We start from the raw sequence: 11,948 nt of genomic DNA on the forward strand, positions 1-11,948 counted from the left end.
CTGATATCACTCATCATAATTTATTCTGTATTAAATTTAATTAGCCATTATTATAACTTTAACAGTTTTACAAACAGTTATTATTATTACTAATAAATAAACAATAACATGAAACACTATTCTGTTATTAGATTTTTTTCCTCCCCCTCAAAAAGCAGATTCACATTCACATTCCCTGCTTTTTAGCTTCACTAAACTGTCAACCTTAACCATTTAGACCAGGTTGCCTTTCGTTATCCTATTGGCATACAGGACTTTTAAATGTTCAAGATTCTTAATACAAAAATCTATTGCCATAGAAACAAATGTTATTCTAGAATCAGGTCAAGTGAAAAACTCTGTACACTTTCATTTTAATATTGAAAAATAACCACTATATCATGAAATATAAGCATCTTTGAAAGCATCTATCACTTCAGTTGATTTGTAACTTCTCATCAGTGTTCTGAGTTGGCCCCCCTTTTTTTTTTTTTTTTTGAAATGAAAGATCCCATTTCCCTTGCCTTTGAGAAATACAATTTTTAAAGATTCCATTTAGCATCCTTTATTGCATTCCTACATCATAAAGTTATGCTTTATAGCAGCATAAAAAAGCTGTAAAATTAGCATCCTTGTAAACAACCTTCCATGCTCATTGGTGAAGCAATCTGTGATTTGTACTGATCTCTTAAATGTGACTTAAGATTACAGTATCCACAATTTCAAAGTTTTTTTTTTAAGGCCCTAACAAGACAAGGGAGAAAATGATGTAATGTGAAAACAGTGAAAAGTAATCACTTACTGATACTTTTGAAATTTGGACATTGTGCTGCCAAGTTCTAGAATGAATTCTAAAATTACAGAAATGTCTCATTTTATATGAAACCCCAAATTAGTATATTTTCCTCTTCTTTAATACTTTAATGTTATATTGATAAGTATTCTTTAGAAAATGTAGAATTGAAACATTCTGTAAACTCACTCACCAACTGACCTCTAATTAAAATTCCTAGGGTAACATGAACATATGGGTGTTTTTTTTTTTAATCATAGAAAATCCTGCCTTTTTATCCTCACCTTTGAGGAGATTCCATTGCGTTCTCTTAGTTGAGTAATAATCACCATACATATGGTTCCTAGAATGCACATGTAGCCCAGTGATAAAAACTGTATTTTATGACAAGGGTGTTTTTAGGGTTTACACTCCGTGGCAACCAAATGAGAAATCATCCCATGGGAAAAAGGGGTGCCTTTCTCAATGCCTAGAAAGACCATTAAATTTCAAACCACGAGATTGATCTTGGTTAGTTTTCCAAAGCAAGCCTGTGCTATCGATTTGACTCCAAGTTTAAAACACACTGGCAACCTTCCCCATCAGACTATCAAAGAAACTGCAATTTTTACTACTAGTTGGAGGAAATCCCCTGGGCACGTGGCTAACTTGGAGCCTAGCTGGCTCCAAGCCTAGACCCTGAGAGAAAATCGGAGGAGCCCAGCGGGGGAAGCCCTGACAGGTGCGACCTGCACCGGTGGTCCTGGACACTCCTCTTCTTTCCCTCTTCGCCCCCACTTGTAAGGTCCTGGGGTGTCTGAAGCCTGGGTCCGGGAACTCGGAGGGACGCGGCTGCCTCTTTGGGAAGGCTGGGACGAGGCGTAGGCCCTAGGCGGAGAAAGAACCGCGGCCCCTCGCGTACGCTGGGTGCCTGGGACCAGTGGCGACCCCGGGCGGCGCGGGAAGGCAGAACTCCCGGCTCTGAAGGCCCAGGGTTCCACCCGCGGTCTCCTCCAGCCCACAGCACCGCGAGGGGCGCCTTCCGCTCCATGGTCGGAGAGAAACACTGGAAGCCTATCAACCCTCGGGCTCTGCGTGGGCGCGGGCAGCTGCGGGCTTCTAAGCCCAGGGTGGCCCCAGAGCCTCTCCAGCCTCAGCTGGCGCGGGGCGCCTCCCGCCTGGCCTCCGCCCTTCTGGCCTGCGAACCGCGACTGGCGGCCTGTGGCCTTCCTGGCCCAATGCTGTTCCCCAACACACCGCCTCCCTGTAGAGGCCTCACGGTGCGGGCCATAAACTGAACCTAACTAAGTCTGGAGAAGGTCCAAGGGCCCACGCGTCCCAAACGCCGCATGCGGTCAATGGAGAGCGAATATGAGAATCCCCCAGACTCTTCTTTTCTCCCAAGAGATTCCTTCCCCCTTTCAATGTCACACCAAAGCCCATCATTCTCCATATCACATACTGAAAATGATTTTATTTTATCCATTTACATTTAACTTGATATAAACTTGTCCGGAAAAGTCAAATAATATGCTTTATATTAGCTCAAACATTTATTAAGAAAACCAAATTCCATAAATAAGCACAGACAATAAGTTAAAACATATCACAAATTGACCAGTATGTAACAAGAATGCTTTATCTACACAAAACATCCTATTTCACATGTTTGTTCATTCTTAGAAAGCGCTTCTGTTCTCTGGGTTTGGATTTGACCAGCACATGCAGAAAGAGCTGAATGTGTTTCTCTGTACAAAGTTGCAGGGTTGTAGATGTCCTAGCGCACCCATCGGCGGCCGGCAGGTGGCCGAGGGGCACAAGGGACGACAGGACGACCACAAAACAACCAAGGGCACAGAGCAGCGAGAAGAGAGAAACGGAAAAGGAAGCAAACAAACCCCAGTCCTGAAGGATCCAGAAAAGAGATGTGGCTTTTACTTTTACAAAAGGAAAATTTTGCTTGCATGTTTATTTTATTCTTCCTTATAAAGGCTTATCAAAATGGGTAAGATCACCTCGTCTTCATCACATAACTGCGTTAGTCTACTCCAGCCACCCGGTCCACTGGCATGTTCCTCCTGAGAAGCCTCCCCTCTGTACCCTCACACACTTGTGCTTAAGAAAATAGAAGTAAGATAAAACGAAAGCGTTCTTTTGCAAGCCAATAGAGGGTTGCATGAGTGTGACTAGATAGGGCAAGGGTAGTGTGGTGGGAGAGGAAAGAAAGGAGTTTTGAGAAAGAATACAAGCATAAATCAAATTATGTCAGTTTGGGCCCTCAGATGAGACGATTGGTAGCAGATGCTTGTCCTCCTTTAAGACCAAAATCCCTAACATTGTGCTGTCCCTTGAACACGTCCGTGTATGATCTAGGAACACTGGTGTATGTGTGTGTGTGCGTGTGTGCGCGCGCGCATGAAGTGTCTGAGCGTGAGCGAGAGTGGAGTGTGTGTGTTTCTGCCCACAAACCAGTCCATTGGTGTCTGATTTCAGATCCTGAGTCGACTCCCTGGTAAGTAAAATGGCGGGAAGGATGCTTTCTGCCAGGCGCGGGAGGGGCGTGAGGCGTGGGGAAAGGAGCCAGAGGGTAGACACGGGGGAGCGGGGTCATGGGCGTCGTGTCCTAGGTGTCGCTGGGAACGCCGCCGGTCGGAAGGCCGGGAGGAGGCGCGAGCGCGGCCGGAGCTGGGCGGGAGGCGGGGGTAGCGGGAAGGGCGGGGTGAGGCGCTCCAGACCCGGCCGAGGGAGGAGTTGGTGGGAAGGGAAGGGGACTCTGGGAGGTGGGGGGCCGCGAGCGAGCAAAATCAGGCGGAGGGGAGGCCTCGCAGGCTGGGGCTTGGGGAGAACCCGAGCGAGTGGAGGTGAGAGGCAAGGACTTAACAGACCTGGTGAAGGCCAGGGCGGGACGGGACAGGATAGGGCGCCGGGCAGAGACCCGGACAGGGAGCTGGGGTCCCCGCGCGCGCCGAAAGGGCCTTGGGGCGGCCCTGGGGACGGCGCTGGGGCGGAGCGGGCTGGGGCACGGCTGCATTAAGTGAAGCTCATGGAGACTGTGTGCTCTAGCGCCTTGCGGCGGAGGGAGGCGATGCTTGTGCCCCGCCACACATCGCTGCTGTCCGGGGAGCTGCAGAGCTGGGGCGAACCGGAGACATTGCTGGGGCCGGGGAGGGAGGCGGGCACCATGCCGGGGAAGGCGGGCTGGTAGAGGTGCGACTGCAGCCCAGCGCCGTTGGAGCCCGCCAGGCTGTTGGACAGGCCCATGGAGTTGGGCGGCGGCCCGGCCGCCAGGCTGCACTGGGACAGCGACTGCGCCATGGCCTGCTGCCTACCCAGAGCCGGTGGCAGCGGCAGCTGTGACACGCCCGGCATGGCGGCCGCCGCCCAGCGGGTGTCGTTGGCATGGAAAGAGCAAAGGCTGTCGCCCATGGCAGCGGCGGCAGCGGCGGCGGCTGACGGGAACTGAGGCAGGCCTGGGGTGGGCAGCAGGGTGCCGGGTGCGCGGAACACGTTGGTTGTCTTCTTGCGCTTCTTCCACTTGGCGCGCCGATTCTGGAACCAGACCTGGAGCAGGCGAGGAGGTAGAGAGACAGGGGACTGTTAGCGAGCCCCGCGGTCGTAGGGTTGTGGGGGCAGGGGCTTAAACGACAGAGTCCTTGTCAATACAGCCACTTAGCCACAGGCCAAACAACTGCAAACACACCACATCGGCTTGACACGCCCAATACCTAGCCAAAGATCTTGGTTCCCCACCATCTCGTGGCAACTGGAGCCCCTTCTACCCACAAGCGCAGAATCAGGCGTGATCATGCCCCAGAGCGTTTACGCGCAGTGCAAACACACTACAATGTGCAGTGTTCACCACGCCCCTACACGCTGGTACATTCCGTGCAATGCACAGGTCTGCAGGCAGGCATGTGTCAAGGCTCGACCCACAGGTGTACAAATGAAGATAAACATATGTTCCCATGTGGCTTAATAGCATGTCTTATAACTCTGATGGGGTATAGAATTTTCAGAAATGCTGGAAATTTGGAAATTGATGAAGGACCATGGATGACATAGACAGTTTCAAAATCGAAAGACAAAGGAAACCCCTAACACCATGGTTGACAGAGCAGAGAGGTTAATATAGTGATCGGTGTGGGAAAGCGAGTGCCACAGAGCTATAGTGTTGTTTGGGTTGCCACAGTGACTTCTGTTTCCTCCCACAGATCTTAGTGCCATGACCACAAATCTCCTGCTCCATTCCCAAACCACTTTTAAGGACACGTTTGTCTGGGCAGAATCCTAAGCTGGAACCTGTCACCCCAGGGCTTTCAAGTCTATTTTTTTTAAGTAACTTGCTGAGGATAACTAGGCCTCTGATAACCTCAAGTTGCCCTCTTTTCATTTATAAACTGAAAGTAAATTTTCTGACCAATACAAGTGAAAGCAGATTAGGTTTAAAACCCACACTAGTAATGAACAAATTTAATTTTTCTAAGGCAAACACAGATGTCTTTTTTCAGGAAGATGAGTTTGATGAAATGCATTCCTGATGAAAATGAGCCTCCTTCTTTTTCTTTACAGTAGCCCAGGAAAATCTTTCTACTAGCCAAATCTGTCCACAGATGTCCAATTCACTACCACAGGGAAAGAGTTCTGTGTGGAAGATATTAAGTAAGCTGCCTGGCTAAGATAACTTCCCATCTCCACCTATTTCAACTTGATCTTTAAGAAAAAAAAAATTGCCAGCATTCCTACTTGGTAGATTTGGAGTCTAAAATCTAGTCAACTGGAGATTTGCTTTGCCTAAATGTAAATGATGTGGGACACAGCTCAGGTACTGAGTTTCCTTTTAGAATTTAGCCAGCAGAGTGTGACCACCATACTTGTGGCCCCAAAGGAGGTTCAACCCATTAATCCAATCTATGTGGTGTTTATTTTGCAAGCTCTAATATCAGGAGTACCAAGGCATACCTACCCCCATTCTCAGTAAACCAGCCAGGCTCAACCTTGTATTCATACCCTTGCAAGCAAAGACATACTCTCCGCTTACTAGAGTAAACCATATTGCAATCTAGAATTATCTTTGAGTGGGCCTTAGCCTTCCTATCCTAACCTAGACATGGCCCACTACTATCTTTCTATCACATTTTCTACGTTGCTGCCTATTTCAGCATCAGCAATGGGAACGCTGCTTCCCTTCCTCCTTGCAGCCCTTGAGCTGTGGTGCAGTGGATTAATGAGGCAGCAGGACCCTCGATGGTGGATGGGATCAATGTGGTTGAATTGAGCTGTTAGAGGCCTTAGCTGGAGAGCAACCCTCAGATGACCAGGAGAGACTTGTCGTGTCAAATCCCTTTGCAGCACCCACCCAACACTGGATTGGGGTGAATTGGACAGAACAGAGCCCTTAACAGAGACTGTCCAAATGGTTCCCACACCTCACAGGCAGCACCTAGATATATTTTGAAAGGTATCTTACAAAGTCAAAACCAGTTCCTAACACCCTACAAGTGCCAGTGAGTTCTGAAGTGTTTGGTTGTTTGAAGGGTGTAAAGTAGATGAAGGAGTGGAGAGAGAAGCAGAAGAAAGAAGGTGGGGGTGGAATTGCCCAGTAGAAATTTAATAGCAAATATCACTGCCAGAAAGGTTTCTGAATCTAGGATCTGCTCAGGCACAAGCGGAAAAGAACAGCTGTTAAAGAACTAAATATTGTAGGAATAATCAAAAAATTGTGCTCAATTATGTTTGAGGGTTAGTAGTTAAATGATGGCTACAAATTCTTTTATGTTTCATGGCTTACTGGGGTTGAGAAAAAAAATCTGCATGGGATCTGAGCACCTCCGTTCCAAGCTATGATGCATATGTTTTTAAAATGTGAATGTTTCCACTTGAAAACTAGAGCATGACGGATTAAAATGCAGGCAAAACCTGAGGGAGATTTTCAGAATGCACAGATGACAACTGCAGGAAATATATTAACCGCAACCACGGGCCAACTTTGTACTCAGTTTGAAATGCAGCTCTTCTCAGAAAATGCTTAATACAACAGTGAGAATCTAATGGAGGTTGGAATCTAAAAATCCACTTTCATGATATCTGCTGTTACAGTAATATAGACATACTGTAAATGTATTTTAAAATATATAGCCCGTTTAATTCCCCAGCTATAAATGGCTCAGAAATAGAGAAAGAGTGGGAGAAAGAAAGAATATTACTTTTTTCCCCCTCGAAGCAAACGCTTTATGAAGATCTCATTGGAATCCAGCAAGTGATTAATGTGAAGATTTGGGAGGAAATCTGGGGAGCTGTATTAAAGCCTAGATCTCAGGTTCATTTCGATCAGCCAGCCGTGAACTCTGGGCCGAATTCATTACACTTTAATAGTGCTGGGAGAGGAAGAAAATGCAATTTCTCATTCCATTAGAAAACTAGAAAATACTCTCAGCTTGTCCCCCTATTAAGATGTGGCAGGTGACAGGGCCATTCTGGGGGACACGGTCAATGGAATTACAGCACATTATTTTTGTTCATATAAAATATTGAAAGGCAAGCCTGACTGTGCAGAAGTTATTTCACTGATTTGGTTTTTATGTAAATAAAATATTGAAAGTTAATTAATCCGTGCTAGAGACTAATGATTATGCTTATTATATTGCATTTGATCGCATAATTTGCATGATTCTCGCATTGCTGCTTAATAAGCCATTCCAGGTTATAAATAATTCTGAAATTGGTTTCTAATAATGGCATGCTATAAAAGGAATGGTTTTATTACACTAGCCAGAAAAGGGGAGCAATATCAGACATGGAATTGGCCTCCATGTGAGTAGAGGTGCTTTAATAAATACTTAGAAGTGTGATATATACCAAGTATAGATAAAAATAAGTATATTGGGTAATTTAGCCTAGAATCAAAAAGCATCTCTGAAAACATACAATTGCAATAAATTAAATGTTTAGATCATTTTTAATCAGTGCAGTGGCCCACATGCTGAAAAGAATGTGTGGCAATCTGTTAACTATAAAGAAAACTATGAAGTACTCATCATATAAGAACATAAACCAATTACTATTTAATTTGAATTTGGTCAAGGAGCAATGGTACAGTGAGTTGTGAAGTAAATACATTTTCCATAAATTATTTTGCATTACATTACATAATGTTAATCATTTTGAAATGTTAATTAAGAAGGTTATGTTGATCTGATTACTTTTTAAACTATGAAACATTATTTTAAAAAATATTGAAATTGCCATTCTATTAAATTGTTTCTATCAACAGCCTCAAGCTATTATCTTTGGTTGAACATTATGCCAGAACAATTAAAGTACTTTGTCTCTTTCTTCTTGCATATTCTTTTGTGTACTCTTAAAAAACAACTTTCTATCACATAGTTTGTATTTTATTTCATTTACAACTTTTTCTATTAAAAGAATCACTGTCATTAACCTTTGGAAGACCTAATAAAGTTTAATAGACCTCGTTTTCTTTTTTCATAAAATCAGTTGTCCAATTATATTTTATTTGTGATTCTAAGTTCTATTTTAATTTGAACTAATTACCAGTATGTCTGGGTCAAAACACAGCATTTTTCTCTTTTAAACAACAATTAACCACTAACATTTCTCTTGAGGAACAAAAAAGCAAATTTGTGAATTTTGAACCTGCAGAATGACCTACAATCAAGAATTACAATGAGCATAGTTTTCTAATTTTGTATTTTGCAAAGGTTGAATTCAACTTCAGATTTTTAAAAAGGTGAAAGTAAAAGATTTAAAGGATACTAGTAACAGATATCTGCACAATATAATTAGCACTCTTTTGATGTGTAATTTTAGTGGCCCATAGTTCAGGTCTTTTGAAGTTCACTAACAAAAACACTCAGACTTATATTAAATAAAAATGCTAATTATTATGTTATATCCTGAATATTGCTTTATTAATTTGACCATTTAAATCCCTGATGACATTCATTACTACTGGAATAGAAGCATGTACTACTTTTCCCATTTAGACTCTTAAAAAATGCCAAATGGAAACAAACATTTAACACGGGAACACCTTCATTGCTCATTTATTGGATGATATATAAATTATTTGAGATATTTAAGATTAATCTATAAAAGCAGGTAGCACTGCTTTAACAAGTTAGGTTAACACCCAGGACACCGGACAGAGGACAGAATATACCAATGTCCAAGATAGCAAGATGATTTTCAGCACCCTGGATAGCTCAAGACTAAGTGCCCGTCTTGAAATTTCTCCTCCAGTCACCTGCCATAAAATATTTGATGTTATTTTCATGCTTTTTAAAAAGTAGAAAAGAAATTTGGGATTCATTAGGCTTGTGCTTTTGTACCCCAATTTTCAAAACAGTTATAGGTGTGGTATCTAGATTACATATAATTTACAACTTGGGTGGCTGGATAACAACAAGGGGTCAACAATGATTGCGTTTACTTCCGATCAAGCTTTTTCACCCTATGTGTGCCTTCTTCGGGTCGGGTATCTACAATGGAAAGCCTTCATTTCTCATCCAAACCCCAATTTCCTTAGGGGAACGTTGAAAAACAGACAAACCAAACCCAGTGCCCACCAGCGGTTGGAGGATCTCCTGGCTACTTCCAGGGAATTGGTAGAACCTCTTGCAAACATCAAAGGTTAGGGTGTTTGGCCCGAGAGCTGCAAGAGTGTGATTTTTAGAGAATAAAGCCACACCGTGAAATCCGAAGAGCTCTCTCTCTCTCTCTCTCTCTCTCTCTCTCTCTCTCTCTCTCTCTCGCTTTTTTTTTAAAAAAAAGCTTTATTTCCTCTCTTTTTATGCGTTCTGTATAATTGTTGCATTCCCCGTTTTATCCAAAAGCTTAACACAAATTAATTAGGGGGTAATGAAATACTTGTCAATAATAGGAACTGGAGTTGAGGTGCACGCTGGGTTTTACCGCGTGAGAGACGCGGGCTTGCCTTCTCAGAAGAAAGAGTCGAACCCCGCTGCCCAACAAAATGGGACTTCACTTTTGAGGAATTTCAGGTGGGATGCGGCTATACTGTTGGGAGATGGGCCTTGCGTGTCCTTTGGGGGAAGTCGATCTGGGCCAGTTTTGGGCGAGACGAGGCTAACTAACCCAGGATCCTTTAGGCAGCTGGAGCAGAGCCCAGGAACTCAACAGGGAAAGGAAAGGCCCGGCTCCCCTTGCCCCAATCCTCCCGTCCCCTCCTTGCCTTCCGTCGGAGCTCCCAAACTCCGCATACCTGCACTCGGGATTCGGTCAACCCGATACGCAGCGCCAGCTCCTCACGCATGAAGATGTCCGGGTAGTGAGTCTTAGCGAAGCTCCTCTCCAACTCGTTGAGCTGTGCAGGAGTGAAGCGCGTCCGGTGGCGCTTCTGTTTCTGTTGGCCCTGCTGCTGACCGGCTTGGCTGGGGTTCGGGCCGCCCTGGGGCCCGGGCTGCTTGTCCGGGTCTTTGGCGCTCACCGCCAGCGAAGCTGGGGTAGAGCCCACTGTGGTGATATCCTCCCCAGGTAGCAGAGTTGCTCCCTCGACTGGGTCGGAGTTGGGCGCCAGGTCCCCTGGATGGCCCCCGGGGTCAGAGCCCCCCACGCCCAGCCTACACTTCACCGCCTCCCGGTGGCCCAGCAGCTCGGCGGCATCTTTCATACCTGAGAAGGCAAGGGGATCGTGGTCACTACTCTCCTGGCGACGCCAGGAAGGACTATCTTCCCGGTGCGGTGATTCCTCGGCCCCATCTTCGGTACCCTCCGCGTTTAAGCTCGCCCTATGGACGAAACTCCCAGAGCGCTCAGCTGGGTTCCCCAGGATTTGGACAATTACGTTGGAATAACATCTGGCCCTTTCCCCTCTCTCTGCAGCTGACCCCGGTAGCAAACAGCACATGCTTTCGTTTCTCCCACAATAAAACGCTCCCAGGCCCGGCAATAAAACATGCCTCCTAGTCCCTTTCATAATCCCTACCCCTGGCGCCCCAGGAAATCGAGAGTAAATCCTTGGACATTGGAGGTGAAGGGGAGAAATAAAGAAAATTAAAAGATTCTTGGTTCTTCGGTTGCTGCCTCACCTAAGCTAAGGCAAACTGATGGACTCTACCTCCTGCCGGATTCCCTCTCACTTTCGGAAGATGAATAAGTCTCTGAGACTTCCACCCCCCGAAATCAACCCAAATCAGCTCCGCCTCCCCCCTCAAATCTGAGAAAGTGTTTGGAAAATGGAATCACATCCATCACTAAAGAATCCCAAACCGGAAACCCAAAGCCCAGCGACCCAGATGGCTTAAAAGAAACTCTAAACTCTACACACATAACAGTGAATCAAACTTCAGAGAATTCAACTTTTCTTTCCGGAGAAATAAAAGGTTCGTTTCTCTCAGCTATTGGCAACGCTGGGTCCTTTTTAGAAGGTAGAGATGCCTGTGAGGATGAATTTGGCTTCTCTCCTTCTCAACCAGCTCACTTAGCAAATCCACCTCGATGACAGCAATTTCTCCTTTTAGGCCAAAGTTTTTATTTTATTTTAAAGAAAACAAATTCAACCATACTTAGAGGAGGAGGAGGAGGAAAAGAGGTGGTGGGAGAGAGGAAAAAAGAGAAAGAAATCCCAAGTCAAAGCTAACAAGAAAGAAAAAAGAGAAACACCTCCAAACAAATTATCTCACGGGATAGATCGCCTCTGGAAAAAAAATAAAGGGGTGGGGGTAAGCAAAAATAAGAAAAACAAAAAGTAACACCATTCCCCAACTCCTTTTCTAGATCTACATATTCCATAGATTTTTTTTAAAAGACGATGTTAAATCAAATTAAACTTTAATACTGCACAATTACTTTTAAAGAAATTAGTCCATTTAGGGCGCATTAAGGTAAAATAAGGAACAAATTGACAATTTCCTGCCCCGGCTTCTCCTGGCTGCCGGGGCCAGAGGCGCACACTCACCTAGCCTGGCGTCCAGGAGGTCGGCGTGAGACAGCATCGCGCACCGCTCCAGGGCGAAAGCTGTTCCCCCCCAAATTTTAGCGGCTTTAAGTTATTTAAAATAGATATAAGCTATAAGCTATACGATATAGATATATATAGATCACCTAAATGAAAGAAAATTCGGTTTGTGGTTAAAAAGGGGGCTTCTTGCATTATAATGTCCTTTAGAGAGACGGGGAGGTGCTTAACAGTTGAATGAACCCGTGAGCAGCTTGGCGA

The 11,948-nt window shown here is 45.0% G+C and overlaps 1 protein-coding gene across 1 annotated transcript; it reads right to left on the reverse strand.

The window, feature by feature from the left end:
* Positions 1–3,781: 3,781 nt before the first annotated feature.
* On the reverse strand, positions 3,782–11,724 carry Otp (orthopedia homeobox). The gene is made up of 3 exons (XM_046426733.1): positions 11,688–11,724; positions 9,993–10,402; positions 3,782–4,312 (listed from the first exon to the last, which is right to left on the reverse strand). Exons 1-3 carry the CDS (start codon positions 11,722–11,724, stop codon positions 3,782–3,784), a joined length of 978 nt encoding a protein of 325 aa, XP_046282689.1.
* Positions 11,725–11,948: the final 224 nt, after the last annotated feature.

The sequence above is a fragment of the Marmota monax genome, unplaced genomic scaffold (genome assembly GCF_021218885.2).
Source record: "Marmota monax isolate L192 unplaced genomic scaffold, Marmota_monax_Labrador192_F-V1.1 WCK01_AAM20220418_F8-fsc00018, whole genome shotgun sequence".
Lineage (NCBI taxonomy): Eukaryota > Metazoa > Chordata > Mammalia > Rodentia > Sciuridae > Marmota > Marmota monax.